The following is an 18,660-nucleotide window of genomic DNA, read 5'->3' as shown; positions in this document are numbered from 1 at the left end:
GGCCTGTACATTTGTGGAGAAGTGCCCCTGATATAATAACAGACTGATAGACATGGACAAAAATTGTGTTAGGCTAGTCTCAGATTTCCCCCCAAACACACGTTTGAAGGACCAAAAGAGAGAGAAAGTGAGAGACGGCAAAAAATGAAGCTCTTTATTAATTTGGTGCTTTCATGGATGATTTGCTATCAAGGCCAGCTGTCTTAAATGACTTAACCCAATACCTTTTTGATACCAGAGCCCTGCCAGAAAGGAATGAAGTTTTAATGCAATTATTGTATTTCCTTTAGTCGCCTGACTGCTTGATGTGGCCAACATTGCTTTTTAATCTTTTTAAAAGAACAGCTTTAAATGCCCTTCTAATTGTGACATCTTTCCCGCCCTAATGTGACCTTTAGCAGAGGAAGTGAGGCCTCGTGGGAGCAGCTATAGGGAATTACTGAACATGAAAGACATTGGGAAGTGAGGTGCAGACCGGACCTTTTAGTCAACATGCACATCCATACTGTTTTAGTTAGTGCAGGCCTTAGTGGAGCTTCACCCCTTTGACAAAGCCTTTGTTCTGAGGAAAACGGTATGAAAAAATACAATGCACACCCATTACCGAAGCACCAGTCAGACACATATAATTTGATAAACAGCATTGCTGAAGTGTGGGTTTTATTTTTTATTCTTCTGACTGTCAGGCAACACAGAGCTACTTGTACATCAGTAAAACCAACACAGCAGCTTGGTTTTGTGTGCGTTACACTCACTGACTGTGGTCAGTCTTTATTGAATAATCCTAACTTTTGAAATTTAAAGGTCAGAGTCAACATTTCAATAGATGAAAGAGGGTCATGGAAAACTTCATTGACATTTAGTTTGCAATGGTTTAAAAATAACATTCGGAGCTGTATCACTGACAGTGTAAGAGCCATAGGCAAGGCTACAACCATGACATCAAAAGTGCATTATGCAATTTTTGTAAAGAGGGGGTTGGTGGACGGAAATCAAGGTTTTTCAAGACCACTGCACGTACAAACCAAACTTTCCATTCAATAACATTTCTACTATCAGTGTTCTGTCATAACAAACATGGAAAAGTTGAGTAGGTTCAGCTGCAAGAAACACTGCGGGCTACAAAACATCTGATCCAACACTATCAAACTGTAAAAACGGTGCAGAATACACACTACACCTCACTTTTATCACGCGTGTATTGATAATACAGCCTGGAGTTACGCTGAGAGAAACATGAAAAAAGACAAGGTGCAAAGATTTGGGTTTTTTTCAGTCATCGAAAAAGTGTATTTTTAAAAGTAGTACCTCAAATTTTATGACTCAAAAAATAGGCTACACATGATGTCATATGATTGCTTCACTTCCTTCAGCTTGTAAATGTGAGTTATGGCGTATGTATAAAAAAATAAGCATATACCCAAAGGTGTGCTAGGGTTTTACAAGTTGTAGTTCAGAGTTTTCAACAAAAACAAGAGGCTCTTTCAAGATCAGGATAAACAAGAACATCTCAATGTGGCAACAAGAAGGGAAAAAAAAAAAAAAATCAGCTCAGATAGACGTTACACAGTAAAACAGGATAAAACAACAACAAAGAAGACGTGCTTCTCTTTTTATGAGATGTGGTAGTGAGCCAGTTCAAAACTAGCTTGAGAAATATGCAATAAAGCGGAGTCTGACATTTCTTAATGTGCAACTGTCAGTCTTGCTGCCTGGGGTTGCCCTTGCTAAACTAGCGAGACAGATGACTGTTTAGATAAGGACATCCCCACCGGAGCCACCGGGAACCCTGAGAGCCCCGATGACTAAAGAGCAGCGACTCTGTCAGTGACACCTCACTTTCGCCCACTTTAGAGAAAAATACTTATATCGGCCAACAAATTCCTTTTAATTCAGGTAAAAGGCCCAAACCATGAGCCCAGAGCTGCTCTGAGAGATGAGGGTCGTCGGAGATTAACCCGTGGCACTTTAGCAGTGGGGGGGCAAGAGGGGAATCGCAGTGGAGCACAACAAACTACTTAGCCACCACAAAACATTCCAGCCCCTTCTCAGCTGCAATCCAGTAATGGATACTTCCTCAGCTCCTCGATTGGTCAAAATGTTTTCATACAATAATTTAATTCAGAAACACATTTACAAAGCAAGAGTAATCAATTTTAATTAGTTGATTTTTTTTTTCATTCGCATAAAATTTAATGTACTGCCATCGATCTCCTTTGTTCTTTAATGCAGTGCCTCTTTCCTGTAATTTGAAGCTATTCTTTTTGGGTTTTTTTTTTTTCTTTTACAGTCAGTGATGACATTCTGTGACAGCAGCTTCATGTGCTTTTGAGTATAAAGAAAAGCGTCAGCAAACACACAGACAAACAACAGTGCTCACAATGCAATTCTAGAGCACTCCAAAAAATGTGGTTAAGATTAGTTAACATTTGTTAAAAAAAAAAAAAAAAAAAAAAAAAAAAAGGAAAATAAAATTTAAAAAAATAAAAGAACTTCTGCAGATTTAAAATATAAAAAAGGCAACAAGAAAGAACTGGGGGACACTGTGGTCACTTAAGCTCATTCTTTTTCTTTTGTTTAGCAAGATATATCTGGTTTATGTAATATTTTTAAGATCTTGTTCTGCTAAATAAGGCCAAATATAAATGGCATTTTGCAAAAAGCATCAGTGCACAGGAAATGAGCATTATCAAACACCTTACAATGCAACTTTAGATTAGCTAGATGTGACAAAACATGGTTATATTGTGGTTTGTGCCAATTCAAAATGTCAAATGTGAAAAAGTCACTCATCTTCAGCTACTCAGTTTAAAATACAAAAATTACACATTAGTGATTTAATTTTTAAGTCACAGTGCATAAAATTATGACAACTGCACTCCACTAAAAAATAAACAAATCATCAAACACTGACATTTCAGCTCACCTTCCATCTTAAAATGTTTTCAGTCAAAACAAGTTGATCTGTTTTAATCAAATGAATTTATTCTAATAAAAAAGAAATCACAGCCTCATAAACAAACACAAAAGCTTTTCTCCAAACTGCCACTGCTCTCTGTGTTGTCCTTCACATCATCAAGGCCCGCCGGCCTTTCACATTCAATTAGTTGATTGAGGCAAAATGCAAGCGGCACCAGCAGCAAACAACGTGAAGCTTGTGTCTAAGCGACACACCACAGAAGTTGTGTTGTGGTGTCAGGAGAAGAGCCGCCTCCGTCACAAGCAACTTACAGTGACAAGCCTATCCTCCTCTGTTGATCCGAACTGCTCCTCTCACCGAGGTAGCACCCAGCCACAAACGCACACACAGTAATACACACACACACACAGCAAAGCAACTTCCACTGAGACACGCAAATAAAGCAGAGTGCTGGGGTGAAGATGCTGCAAGTTGGCATGAGTTTTGTGAGCAGTCAGGCCAAATTGACTAATAAAACTAGAATAGAGAGGCCGGTGACAATAGAGAGAAAGAGGTGTCCTTTTATTGATCAAATTATTCCTTCTTGAGTACACTGTTACTGGATGAGAGTATGCTCACAAAGACCATCAGCCAGATTGTGACATTCTAGTGACATTATAATAGCGTGTCAACCCTTCTCCAGTCAAAAGGCTGAATGCACTAATTGTGCGTCTTGGATCAACAATTTCATGGTCTTCAAAGGGGGCCAGGAATTGGTGGCATGACCCTCCACACAGGGTGAGACCCCTCTTTCCTCAGCGAGTGCCACTGATAGAAGCCGAGAAGGATGGTGTTAAGGGAGATGCGTCAAAGCATGAGTGGAGTCAGAGAAGATTAACATCGCCATCTACTGGTCAGGGGCGATAAGGGTGGACTGAACCGAGGGGAGAGGAGACTGGCAGCTTACCCTTGCAGCCTGTCTTTCACTGAGAGCTGTCAGAAACATTTAGACACACATGCCAAGACAATGGGCCACACATCTACAGCAACAGATAAGTCAGAGTGAAATCACCATCAAATAGTGAGGGGGAGGGGGACTTAAGGCAGAGTTTGGTTTTGGAGAAACAGAGCAGGCAGAGTCTGTTCCTGATCACACTAAGTGACAGAGAAAAATGTTGGCAAATTCTCCTTTTCTGGAGGCATCCAATTGCTAGTGAGTATTTAACCTCAAGATTAGGATAAGCATAAAAAGAGTATGGTGCTGACAGCATCAGAAAACAGTCAGCGGGGTTACAGAAGCAGCAGTTCTCAGTCTTCTGAACCCAACGCCAGATGGGGTCCGAACATGACAGCTAGACAGGTCAAATAATAAAACCCAATTCAATCTATTTTATTTTTCCACTCAAATGGGGTGATATGAAGCAAGAGTGTGTGCAAATAAAAGCAGATGTATCAACTCAACCCCACACATTTACACAAAATACCACAATAAAATATGAGAATGAATGGAGTTAAAAATATATTTTCATTTTAAAGACACTACACAGGTTGCATCATATAAGAAGTACCAATGTGTAGGTACATTTATCTATGAGGACATCAGGTAAGTTTAGTGTCTGTACTTTGATAACTCACCAGTCTAACATCTTCTGCTATACACCAAAAACTTCCTTCTATTTGTCTTACACACAGTCAGTCGAAACATTCCTGATGGCATTATAATAACGCAGCCAGAAAGGACATTTAAGGACATTTGGGGTTATTTAATCCACTGAGAATACAAACTGGAGTTTTCACTATAATCCAATCTAATAAAGTGACAAATGTGTGCATGACACTTTCTTGCCGCACCCAAGAAAGATACACCTTTTTCTGTGAACAACTGACACAAGTTTCAGGTTTTGCAGCATGTTTTCCTTGAACAGACTGTAAAGTATGACTAAATATATATGACAGTAGTATAAATCATCACTCTTGCTACAGTAAATATGTTCCATTTAATTAAGATAATCATACAGTGATGCTTTTCAGACGTCAATGTTTTCTGCATTTATAATATACAATCTAATATATAATTTTATTTCCCCTGAAAGTGTCTCAGAGTCATTTATTGTACTATATCTGCTTTTAGTCAGAGATCATACAAACCAATAAAAAAAAGCCTAAGTATTGACAGCCAAAACTAAAGGAAACTAATTTATACTACTGACCAAAAAAGGGGAAGAAGATGTATTATAGGAAGGCCATGACCAGTCTAAACAAACCAATTTTTCTGTGATGACAAAGTTGTCACGTCTCCTAAAATGGGCAGATTTTAAGAGGCTTGGAACTGAATAAAAACAGGAATAATCCAAGAGGAATGCAACACGTCATCTCTGCACAGCACCCATACTTTTCATGACCGTGCGACAATCAAAAGCAGTGGTCAAAGTTTAGGCGTTAACACCCGTCTGAACTCTCTACATCAGCTCGTGCAGAGACGGGCGGGAAGATACGAGATATGCTTTACTGGGCTCCTGCAAAAGAATGAGGAGAGCAGACAACCCACAGTGAACCACTATAATGTCACACAGGGTGGCGTGTTGCAGAAAAGGGGCTGAGTTGGCAAGCAGCTCAGCGGCAGACGTGCACCTGTTCTGACATTTTCTGTCGACCTTGACACAGAAAACACATGACAATGCCACTCTCTGCATTTCAGAAGTACAGTACGTTTGATGAAGACCCTTCACTTCTCCTTTTCTTGTCCCCATGATACTTAAAACCACTTTCCGTGTCGTATAAAAGGAGAAAACCATGACGTAGTCTCGTACATGCGACAGGGAGCAGGAGAGTCATTTGTGAGAATAATTTCAGTCGCTTACTCTTTCCATATGATTGTAAAACATCAATACCACACTTACGATCTTTGATTCCACTGTAAACATAATCTGGAAATGACAGAAATGGTTCCTACGCATTTTCCCTTTTCCTCCGACTTCTCAGTGGATTTTTCATACCATATTTAATAACTCAGTACAAACAGCTGCATGTTTATTATGTAAATAAATGCTTTAATATCCAGTTAACATGCACCGTGTTCATTTGGCTATACTTCTGTTATATTGCCAAATAATTGCCAGAAGATTATAGTGTGGCTGCACTGGCTTCCACCTCCAAAACACCATGAAAAACACTTAGATTATATTTAGAAATTGTCTGGAAATGCATGCTTTTCCATATTCTATTTATTTAGATGTACAAATGACTAAAACCAACTTCCATACTTTTCCACAGAGCACAGGAACTCTGAGAAAGGCCTCCTTCCTTCTCTTTATTCAGTTTGTGCGATCTCATTTCACCCTTTCTTATGAAGTTCATGACAGAGCTACAATGCATCCATCCATCTACTATTTTAATCAAAGAGAAAGCAAAGTACGGGTGCCAGGAGAGCTGCAAAGGAAAACAAATGCAATCTTCCTGTTAATCACTACATTAACAAGAAGTCGACAGTCTTGACGCACATGCCAGGGAGGGGAGCCAGTCCAGGTGTTGGATAATTGTCAGTTGTGCCAGTGGCTGTGGTTGCTTTTTTACTGTGCCAGCCTCTGTTTCACTGCTGGTCTACACTTGTGTCCCAACTTAATGATAGCTTTTAAAACTCCTCTTTCTGCTGAAGACGGCATACAGACACAAAGAAGTCTTGGCAAGGGGTTTTGCCGCGCTGACTGTAGTGGACCAGGATGAAGGAATAGGCGGCCTTCTGTAATCTGTGCCAAGTCAAGTGTAGCTCAATGTTAAAGATGCATGAGGAGGGGTTTGATTTGAGTAAAAGGCCTGAGACACAGCAATGAAAAGACACATCTGGGCTGTGTAACCTTTCTTAAAAACAAGCCTATATGTTGTCTTTCTGGCAAACAACCATATATTATAAAGACAGCGCAGTAGCTGGAAATAGAAAACTTGCCAAGCCAGCAACTTGTCAGAAATGATTCAAGTGTGTCTTTCATTCGGAAACAAACACCTTCAGTCCCAGGTGTGGATAAACGTCATTGTGAGAAAAGATGAATTGCGAGCTCAACTTCAACAGTTACTGTAAATTCATAGCTGTATCATACTTCTAAGGTTCAGCTAATTAGAGTGCAGTATTTTGGTGCAAGTGCTCCATTTTAGTGGTTTTAAGATGATTTATCTCAGTTTCTATATACTGTCACTTTCATTTTAGCCTAGAGAGCAGCCCATTATCTCTTTTTTCAGATTCCCCAGATAAAGACACAATCTCAGGGCGCCACACACAGGGAAACTCTGAAATCCCATTAGCATTTTGCTTTCATTATTTTTAATCAAACCCAGAAAACTGACACATATTAATTAATATCCATTACCAGTTTTTGCCCCTCTCGCAGAGAAGACGTTGGGGGGAAAAGAAGCAATTAACTTAACAAAATAATCAAAAAAATTGTTTCAGAAATCCCTGATAAATGTCATGTGAGGTCCCGTCTAAATGTAAGAAGTGTAATACATTCTTGCTGTCATATTCCATTAAACTGCTATTACAGTCTTGATAGAACTATTAGTCACTACATTATTAATAACATTAATGTATTTACATTTTTGGTGTACAAGCCTGCTTTCATGCAATAATTTATGAACCTAACTTCAGATATGTTATAACGTTCCCCATCTAGGCTCTTTTGTGTTTATTATTGATTGTGAAAACGGTCAAAATTCCAAGTCAAATCCCCCTCTGCTCTCCCCCATCCCCTTAATGTATTGGAGTGGGCTGTTTACATTAAAGGAGTGGAATAAAGTGCATTTACATCTGAAGCATAACTTCATAATTTACATTCCAACATTTATTAGAGGTGACAAACGAGCATTTGGTCCACTCGTGCTTTTCCACAATGCAGCACTCATTCAATCCATATAAATTACAGCTGGGCTACGGAGTGCAAGAGCAAATTATTTTATTATATTTATGCATGTATGACTCTATAGGGGGTTACTAAGACAAACAGGGAATTACTTGATTAGGCCAACTGTGGTTAACAAAGAAAGAAATATGGGACGGAGGGTTACACCAATCAAGTTTCAGCATTATTTAAATGTTTTGCTCAAATGCAAATATCTGAACTACATAGATCTTAGTATAAAAGCTGTAAATGTAATACAGCATAGTGTACTTAAACACAGGCTCAATTTAAAACTACACAATAAGGTAGAAGGCTGTGTATTTTATAAAATATGGAGAGCTCTTTAAAGTATTACTGTTCCGACTGCTTACCCTTAGTTAGAACTAATATTATTCAATTAAAAGAAACTTGCCTAAAAGGCAGTATTATATTACATAATTAGACAGGGCAGCATTTTCAGAAGTGTAGTTACAAACGCACTGAGGGGATCCCAGCATTTGAACAAATATCTGGCGCTGTAGGGGAGCTTGCAGACAAATTAACAGCTAATAACTTACTGGGAAGCCAGATAAAAAGAAAAAAAATGTTTCCCAAAGTGTCAATTACAAAATTATTTTTCCTCTGATTTCCACACTTGTGAAAGCATAAATGCTAAAAAGCTTTTTCAATAGTGTGCCAAAATTGCATGATGTTCATTTCTTTTTTATCATTATTCTTTTTTTCTACATGCTATATTCATTCAGAGGGAAATTATTTAGCATCTGCAGCAGGATTTTTTTAAGGTCTTCAGCTCTGGAAGTACAAGCTCCCTTATGGTCAGAGCAGAGACAGACAGACAGACAGCTGCAGGGGGAAACGAAGGGGGATTCAATCAAATTCATGTTCATTAAAAATCAGAGGACATCACAAAAATTAGAAAGATGCTGACAAATCAAAGGGTCTCAGTACCTGAATTACCATAGTCATTTACTTATTAAAGCCAGGATGCTTCCTGTCAATCAAGAGCCATCACATTCTCCATTTGCGGCGGAAAGCCAGCGTAATTGCTTCTCATACTAATCAACACAACTTGTGTAATTATGCCTTGAAAGTGACATTGGAGGCTAAGAGCGATGTGAGCAGTCTTGACAGCGGAGACATCTCAGATTCATCGGGAGATTTCCAGCCTCGCTGCAAGGAGACAAGCCACTCTCAGACCAAGTTACTCACTCGAGCAGTTTACAACCATAAACACAAAGAAAAGACGATAAATCAGGCTGAAGTAATTACAAAGCAGAATCCAGAGTATAAAGGAAGCTCAGCTCAATAAGGCCACTTTCCCAAGTATATTGAGGCAAAATGACTACGCTGTAATTAAACTGGTGTCGTATTTCTATCATTTCTTAAGTAAACATATTATGACAGTTCGCTAAATTGTGGGAGAATAGGAAATTACAGCTCTGTTACCATGCTGTTTACATTAATATGCTCGCTGAGACGAAAACCCTCCAAATAAAGTCCTAAGTATTCATTAAAGTTTATTGAATTCAGCTTAATCACAGACTTTACATATGTCTCCAAAATGAACTTTGCTTAAAACTAGCTTCGGCATTCTTTTGAGCATTGGAAAACTATCCAAACCAAATTCCCAGGCTGCATCTGTCACTTGTGACACTGTGGTCTAGCCAGGAGGGTCAGAGCGAGGTCAGATTACTGCACCAAATCAAGCGCCACGGGTCACAAAAAGATACCCTGATCTATATCAAATATGTGTATTATTGACAAATGGCGACACAGCTTCTTCTTCACATAAAATTTACAGTAGATTAAAAGAATTTTTCCCCCCAAAAAAGTGGACCAAAAACTATTATCAGGGTTGGCAACGCAGATCTAAGTCCAGCATGAGGCAGAAACCACAAAATAAATAAAATTCATAAATCGGGTTGGACTCATCTGTGCTCATCATTTTTCAAAGAGGTGGGTGGAACCGTCAGAAAAAATAGTCACCAACATCAAAAAGACATCAACTGATAATTCTGGCATACAATGAGGGGAATAAGTGCAATGATTTCATCTGTGAACAGAAACGAAGATGAGAGATTTATGGCTCATAAAAAGTTCAAACGGCAGAAAAACCAAAAATCCTTGTCTGTGTCATTCCTCGCTCATGACCTCCAAACTTCAACACATGGTGAAGACAAAGTCGAGAAATGCTCTTTTGTGGCCAAATATGAGAAAATCAAGTGCAGTTATTGAGACAAAAAAACAGAGGCTTTTACAGGAAACGCTTGTGTGATTCACCCCCTGCGTTCAACTCTAATGAGTCAAAAAGTGTGACCTGCACTTAAACAAGAAGTCAAAGCCAGAAGCTGTAAACTCATTTTCCCCATCCAAGCCAGCTACGTCGGCAGGACCTGGAAGATGTGCTCCGAGCATGCACGATAAATCTGACGTGAAATCATAATCATAAAAGCAATTAGCTGACCCTGCGCCACTCGTCCTTGGACATGACAGTGAGAATTCATACAGAGTCCTCTAAGGAGGCTGGGCGAGGAGGGGAAAATGTGCAACACAGCAACAATAAAATGGAGGGCCTTTCCTGTATCATTAACCACTGAAACAAACAGCGCATGATGCACAATGAGAATGCAGCTTTTCACAAAGCTTCGCCACGATCACTGAAACAAACTGTGGCGTGCAGATGTTTCACCACAGAGAAAACCTCTTGCTGTGTGTTGCTCTCTCCAGTCTGTGTGAATGGTGCGGTGTGTGTTCAGAGTGTGTATGAAATCTGTCCTTTTTGTCCATGTCCCCCTGGTGTGTAGCTAGAGTCGGGCCCAATGCACCGACATCGGCTTGAAAGCTGCTCATCATCTCTTTGATTATGTTCTGCATATTCATTAATTTATAACAGATATCTGTAATTGTATGCATATTACTGATGTGCAAATTTCTGTACACCTATTTCATAACTGTCCGTCCTGGAAGAAAGACCCCTCCACTGTGGCTCTTTCTGGTGTTTTTCCTATTTTTCACCTCCATTTAAGTTTTTTGGGGGGAGTTTTTCTAACTCAAACTGAGAGTTGAAGGACAGAGGGTGTCATATATTGTGTGGATCGCAAAGCTGCCTGAAGAAAATGCTGTAATACGTGATCTAACCTTAAGACACACAGAGCAAATTACCAGTGGTCCCATGTTACCACAGTTTTCAGATTAAAATCCAAATGTTTACTTGTACAAAAGCGACCACAAAAAAAGGGAACATATACTGTCTTCTTTGTAGTTGTGCTCTTCTAGAAACCAGTGCAGGATACAGGCTCTACTCGCTGTCTGTTAGCAGGTGATCAGATTTATTCAACTTTTCTCTTTGAAGGAGTGTGTCAGGATCAGAGAGCTCTCTTTGCACACTCCTTCACATGCATACACACACATATGCACACTCACAATTCCTTGCCATCACTTCCCACCGAGTAATTACTGCGAGGCCGAACTAGTGGCTGCCACCTAGTGACCGTCTTCTCCAATAATCATGAAATATCTCTATGGCTCGCGCCCCCACTTGGATCATAACTCTCCTTTACTGCAGACAGCTCCAATAAAGGATTACAATTACAATTAAAGTAATGAGCAAAGAGGAAAAAAGGAAATTCTCAGAGAAGGTTCCCTTGACTAACTAAATGGTAGCCTAGTTTCTTGACAGAATGGAGTTACCATACCAGACTCATTACAGGCACCCATTTCTTATTCTGCCCCAATAATTAATTTGGAGCATGTTGAAACCTAGAGTCCTCAAAAATTAAAATAATGGTTTTAAAAGTGATAAATGTGAAATGAATTGAAATATAAATTATCAAATAAGAGATTAACTTATATTTGCTTTATGGGGGTGAATATGTAAAAAGATCCAAATTACCTGAAATATTGTGTTGTAATCTTTTAATAATCCAACATGACCAAAAAAAACCAAAACACACACAAGTTTTTTTGTTTTTTTTTTTCCAAAGAAAGATTTCCAAAAACATGCTCCAATGGGAAACATTCAAAGACAAAAAAATAAACTTAGAGTAACCTCTGACTTCCTGGTATCAAGCATTTGTGTTACACCCACACAAAAGAGAATTAAAAAAATGTCTTTCAGAGCTAACATATGAGCAACATCTGTCTTCCTGCGACTCATGCGCTCAGCAGAGGAACCATCAGGGACAGAGACATGAAATGAGCAGAAAAAGAGTCACAGGGAGACAAATGCAGACAGTAGCAGTGGTAGTGCCTTCATGTCGCCGGCTCCACCAATTACTGTTGCCACATCTTCTGCCAGGTCCCCAAAAACTCCAGCACTTAACACACTGTTCCTTTCCCCCGCCTCGCCGCTTCTACACCGTGATGGCTATTGCAGAGGGGCTACGGAAATTTGGAGACTGCTGAGCCAAAACAGATCACTTCAAAGCAGCTTATTTAACGCTTGCTAAATTTTTCATCACAGTCGCTTAATATCCTGGGGAAGGGGAGCTTTTGAAGTTGCTGTGAGACCGGGGATGTTCTTCTTATTCTTTTTCTCCTCCCATTACCACCCCCCCTCTGCTGTACTATGAACCTGAGCCCAAACACAAATACACTACATATGCCCACGTTGAGGTCTGCAAATGGTTCGGATACACCTCCTGTACACATGACCCACATGCTTGTATCCTTCTTCATTTGGAGCTGGCGATTTGTCATTAGGTTGAGCGCAACGGACATGCTACGGTCTACAAGACACCCATATGTCAAATATGTACAGTCATGCAAAACATTATTAGACCATCGAAAGTCATCAAAAACAATGGTTATGCAATCAAGTACTAACTCCTGTGTGTATCATGTGACTAAAACAGACAGAAAAGAAAACATGGAATGCCTAAAAGCACAGTTTTTGGCAGTACAATGCCAGAGCTATTGATGTGAGAACTGAAGGGATTTTGGTTATTATCAAGAAAACATGGAAAATGACTAGATATCAGCTCTGAAATTAAACTCTTACGAACTATTTTTGTTGTTAACATTATATTTGTCCATACAGATGTACCTTTAGTAACACTAGGCGTTAAAATGAGCAAGAAATTGAAGAAAACAAGGCTGGTCTAATAATTTTTTTCCACAACTGTATATAGAACTAATTTCTGATTACACCAACTGCAAAAAAAAGTTTTTCTCATTAACAAAATCCGAGTAAAACTGACTCTGAAAAAGGTCTGTGCAAAAAAGATAATCCACAATGTACAATGCTGATAAGACTTGGAATAAATAAACGAACCTTCCAGTCACCACCAGATTGAAACCAATTAATGTGACGGTGGCTGTCGGCTAGCAGGGGGCATCGTCTGACAGGTCAAACATTCACATGTGGAGAGTGCACGGTTCATGCAGTTATATAATTTTTCTTACTCATAGTGTTTCAGGCAGTCATTTATGATGTCGGTATCATGCATGTTCATGTCGCAATGACAATTAAAATATGTTTCATCAGTAAGCACTACCCCGGACACTATAGTTAATAATAAAATCTATACTCCAGGATAGGTTTATGACTAAAACACAGCCTAGCCATGTGGATACGCTGCCAAGGTAACACCCAGTGTGTGCAGCTAATTAGCAGTTAAATAGTTCAAACATTTTAATGGCTTAAAAAAACACAACTTATCATTTTAAGTAGAATATCTCATCTAATGTAGATAACATCTATCATATCAGTTTTTGCCTCTTTTTGAGTAAAGAAAATAACTCAATCAGTTTGTTGAGTGGTCCTGACGGGATGATCGGCTGATTGGTGAGTCACAGCTTAACCTAACACCCCTAGAAAAAAGTTTTGTTCCAGCAGTTAGCACTCAGATAAAGAAGTTACGGAATATGACGCATATAGTGGCTATCTAATTTTACTGTAATGTTTTTATTCCTAATTTTCTAAATATAAGTACTTATTTTACTGGAACCACAAGTATTTTATCATATTTATCTGCTCTCTTTGCCGTCTGTAAAATGTCAAGACAGACGGCTTGTCTTTGCTACATACAAAATTATATGGGTACAAATAAAGTAACCTGAATAATATAGTGCAGATATTATGTTGATGGAGTTCTGACCCTGTTTCTCTAACATATGATCAGAGGGATTTTTATACATATAATTAAGAGTTTTGATGTGTTTAGGTGGATTTAAAAGCAAAGAGGGCAGGGCAACTACAGAGGGTTGAACACAGTGTCATCGCAGGAAGAGAGCACAAAGACTGGGTAGACTAACAGGGGTAATGGCCATGGCAGTGATGAGTGGAAGGTGGGAGGGGGGGGTTGGGATTTATAGACATAGACGATGCAAGCCGGGGTGAGAGCGAGCAAAGAGCAGCGCCAGAGGCAAGAGCAGCGGCTGGCAGCGACTGGTATACCAGTCAACCATGGAACACAGTCGCACAATCTCTCCCACTCTTTCTTCTCTGTAACTGCAGGTCCAGACCTGGCCCTGTGGCCTGGGAGGGGGTACAAGCTATGGCACTGGCCCCTGAGCTGGGCCCTCATGCCACAGAGGAGAGCCCACAACGTGCGAGCAGTGTGCCAGGGCCTGCTGATCTGGGCGAGGTGAGTCAGAACCTGTTAACATGACTGGTGTCCCCAGCCTGACACACTGGCTTGTCTGACATGCACATGTGCACATAAATGTTATACAAACGTGTGTGCTCTCTATCTCTCTCTCTCTGCCCTCCCAACCCTGCCAGCACTCCCTTTCCTCTCATCCAGATAAAATTCTTTCAGACACAAATTTCAATTATTCACCTCATCCAAATAATGCCATGTGACAAGAATTATCCCTACTGTAATAATCCACTTAACTGGGAAAGAGCAGCTCATCAAAAAGAGAAAGGAGAAAAGGGGTTGGAAGTGAGGGTGGCGGAGGAGGTGGCAGCAGAGTGGTGGTTGGAGGGGGGGGGACTTGTCAACCAGTCTCGAATCAGGACCCTCATAACAAGAATTTCTTCCCTTTTTGAGAAGGCAGTCTTGAAGCGCACTGGGATGATGAAATTGAAGTAAATTGAAAGAAAGCCTGGGAGAATGCTCCCACAATCAATAACCCCAGGATTAAATTAGCCTTGGCATGAAGGGATGATGGGGGGAGGATGAAGAGTGAATGGTGGTGAATGACATTGAGACATGTAGGCTGAACAATACAACGCTTCTCTAACCTGGATGCTGTGTCCATACAAGGACAGTGAATGCACCTGTAATATACTGTACACTATCCCACCAGGCAATAACACACAGAATTATTGCCATCATTTGGACCATAAACACCTTAAATTATTCTCGCTTTGTTTGAGTTCACAGCTTGTACAACTTAGAGCTACCAATGAAGAAACCCTTCACCATTCATTCAGAAACATCTTCAAGCTTAAGTTGAAACAGTCATTGTATCACTGTCATTGCATAAGAACATTGTCCGGCATTGCAACTCAAAGCTAAAGTTTCACTATTAGATCAGAGACAAACAGAAGTTTAACTTTGGAAGCTTGTAAAACTAAAAAAAAATACATATAATTCTGTAAGCAATTTTTATTCTTATTTTTTAATACACATGAAAAGTGTCCTCAGAATCACTGAAAATTGTGATGACTTAAAAAATATAAAAATAACTTAATTACATGAACATTTTTGATAACTGGTAACTACTATAAGTGGTGCTGTAATTCCGCAATACAAAATTAACTGAACATACCGCAAGAACAAAATTCTGAAATTACCTGTCAATCTAATCAAAAATCCTCCTATAGCCATTAAACTCTGAGTTTGGCTAAAACCAAAACAAATGGGCTCGACTAATGATGTCAAAGGTATGCCATGAAAATGTATTGTTAAAACATGATTAAAGCACAGCGGCAGCTAAAATGAACCTTTCTGTGTGCTTTTTACTCACTAAAGCAAAAGAACATTAAGAACTTGCTCATTATGAGTTTTGGGGACATCAGTGTGGTAGCAAAGAAGCTAATTGGAATCCTTTAATGCTTGATCTTGAATATACTTGAATATATAATCTCATCTGATTAAGAAAACTAAACTCCTTCCTTGATATAAAAAAAAAAAAAAAAAAAGATAATACACGTCTTTAAGTCAATTTAACTAATGGCCAATGACTTTCATACATTTCCATTTTGTCCCAATGCCACCACAGTTGATTCAAATGATAATCAAACTTTCATTGCAGTTAATTAGTGAACTCAGCTTGTAAGTGTCTGAAACCTGGTGTAGTCTGAGGAATTAATAATATATAATCAAGAGCAATGGTATGCATAATTCTGGTCACAATTTTGAACAAATTGTGCCTGATTTCATAGATAAAAATAATTATTGTTCATCTGCACTTGCATCTGTGTGCACTAACATTGACTACAACAATAACAATAATAATAATAATAATAATAATAATAGTAATAAAGAGGGACTTGCCTTTCAGGTTCGGTCCCTAATAATAATAATCCAGATTAGACTTTAGAGGTAAATGATAAGTTGTAAGGACTGAAGTCTTACCAGTGCTTCTCTGGGGGGAGCTGCAGCATCATTTCCAAGTTGAAGGCTGGTCTAAAAAGATGAGCAAACACTTGTGTTAGAGCGCCATCTACTGGACACACTGGGTTATGAGGATATTCGAAGACACTGGGTAAAAGTGTAGTGTTTCTATCTATAGGGTTTGTCATCGAAGGCATGAAAATCAAATCCGATTTGATAAATACACTTGATTATTATGGATAACTGTAAAAGTAGACCTCTTTTATCCCAAATATCACTGTGTGATAAAAGGAAACAGAGTCAACAGGGAAGCTGAATGATGATAGTTAATCAAGTAGTGAACAAGCACCACCTGCAAGACTGAACAGGTGGTGCCTGTGCACTACTCGATTAATTTTGAGTAATTATTTCCTAAATGCTAAATTAAAGTTATGAGGTCCATTAGTATTAACTCGCCTTGTCTGAGGAATTATGGAAGATAAAAATCTACCTTTAAAAGCCTCAGTAGTGCTATAAGTAGCACATCTAACCATAAATACAACCTCTGCAAATATGGTGTGAGTTGCATGCTGGAAGGAAACACATTTTCATGCAACAGACGTGTATAAATTTGTCCCTGGGAAGGGCTGTAAGCAAAACCTCTTTATATTGTTGTTATTGTGGTAATAAACAATGCTCACTGTCAACTATGTAGCTAAACCAACATATGAGGGAAAAGTCTGAACAGGACCAGGCTTGTTTGGCTAACAGTGACCTTTCCACATTTTAACAAAGCTGCATGGTCAAAAGGACTTAAATGCAGTCACGGCAAAGAACAGCCTGACAGGGTGTCGAGTAACAGAGGCTTTTGCACCATTTGTTACAGTAAATCAGCGTTACGTCAGCTCCTTTTGTCCACTTGTCAACAGCAAAATGTCTGAGAGCAACTTTTGTAGCGTTACAGGAGCTAGCTTAGCATGCTAGCTAACTGGGTGCTAACCTTTGCTATCTGAGCCGTTTTTCAAGTCGCAAAACCAAATGACGGCTTTCTAGGGAAACAGAAATATGAGTACGCTGTAGGAGTTCAATGTCGTGTCTGAAAATAAGAGGTAAAGATTGTGTTTGCGTAAATGTAGACCTGTGTAGGTGGGTCAGGCTCGGTGGATGCCATCTTCCTCTCCTCGTTTCCTTAAGAGGCTGCTCGACTGAATCACACTCGATTGGTTTTTCTGAAGGAAAACAACTGCTGAACTATTTCCCTTAGTTTACCTCAAGAGTTATCAAACTTTCTTCTAGGGACTAAACTTTTCCAGATGACAAAATGATCGTGATCCAGTTTATAATTAATCTTAAAAAAAAAAAAAAAAAACTAATTACTGTGTGAGTCTTCGTGATTCATTTCATTCATTTTACTGCCATTTCCACATCATCCTATGTCATTTTGGGGGATTTTGAAGACAGAGCATTGCAGAATTCTTGAAATAAAAACAACAATGAAAATAAATAAATAAATAAATAAATAAATAAAAAAGCCTCACACCAAAATGAGATCAAATTAATTACTTTAGTCGTGCATTTGAACACCTTATTAAATAAAATAAGTACAATAACTAAATGGACTTAACAGAATCCTCTCATCAGAACACAATGCGACACTACCACTTCTCTGCTGTAACACAATGATCAGAACCATAAAAACATTTGACAACCATTTACAAAACTGTCAGCTATCTCTATAATACATTTTAACCAAACCGTAACTTTTTTTTTAATTCATCCATTTTCAATTGATCAACTAATCATTTACATATCCTGTGTTTTCTTGATGGAAATACTATCATGCTGCATTAGGTACAACATGCAACCTGGAATTTTTCAACCTTGTACTTGGTGGACATCCTACTTTAAATTTCTGACCTGGAACATGATCCTGTCAGTTCAACTACCAAACTGTTTTAAAATGACCACACTATATTTTATGCAGTTTGGTTAATTTCTTATTTTATTTGATCTTCAGTACAAAAAAGATTTACAAAGAAACACTTGAGCTCAAAGCTCATATATGTTATTAATAGTATTCAGTCAGAGTTAAAGATTTTACATGAAAAAAACTAATAGTGTGAAAATGTGTGGTAATGATATGACTCCAGGTTCCATACAAAGAGACGAATATTTTCATGTATTAACAGTTTTAATAAGGCAGTCCAGCTGTTCAAATCCCATTACCAACTAAGGATCAGTGGTAGAAGCAGCATTAAATCTACCGTCCCACAGTGTATTCCATCATGTCACCCAACCCTAGTTCCATGTTATCTGAATTTTGCTGATCATCAGTAACACACAAAAACTAATTGTTTTCTCCTCTTTTGTGGATCTTCATATGTTC

At 38.9% G+C, this 18,660-nt stretch overlaps 1 protein-coding gene across 1 annotated transcript in view; it reads right to left on the bottom strand.

Moving 5' to 3' along the window:
• The window catches only part of pex14 (peroxisomal biogenesis factor 14), a 54,509-nt gene extending 37,003 nt beyond the window's left edge, over positions 1 to 17,506 (bottom strand). The window contains exons 1-2 of the mRNA XM_030138424.1: positions 17,413 to 17,506; positions 16,317 to 16,367 (exon numbers count right to left, since the gene is read on the bottom strand). Coding sequence (XP_029994284.1) covers positions 16,317 to 16,367; positions 17,413 to 17,445 — 84 coding nt within the window. The 5' untranslated portion in view covers positions 17,446 to 17,506. The remainder of the gene's footprint in view (positions 1 to 16,316; positions 16,368 to 17,412) is intronic.
• Between the last annotated feature and the right edge of the window lie 1,154 nt (positions 17,507 to 18,660).

Source organism: Sphaeramia orbicularis, chromosome 7 (assembly GCF_902148855.1).
Source record: "Sphaeramia orbicularis chromosome 7, fSphaOr1.1, whole genome shotgun sequence".
Lineage (NCBI taxonomy): Eukaryota > Metazoa > Chordata > Actinopteri > Kurtiformes > Apogonidae > Sphaeramia > Sphaeramia orbicularis.
This window is presented reverse-complemented; position numbering and strand designations above follow the sequence as displayed.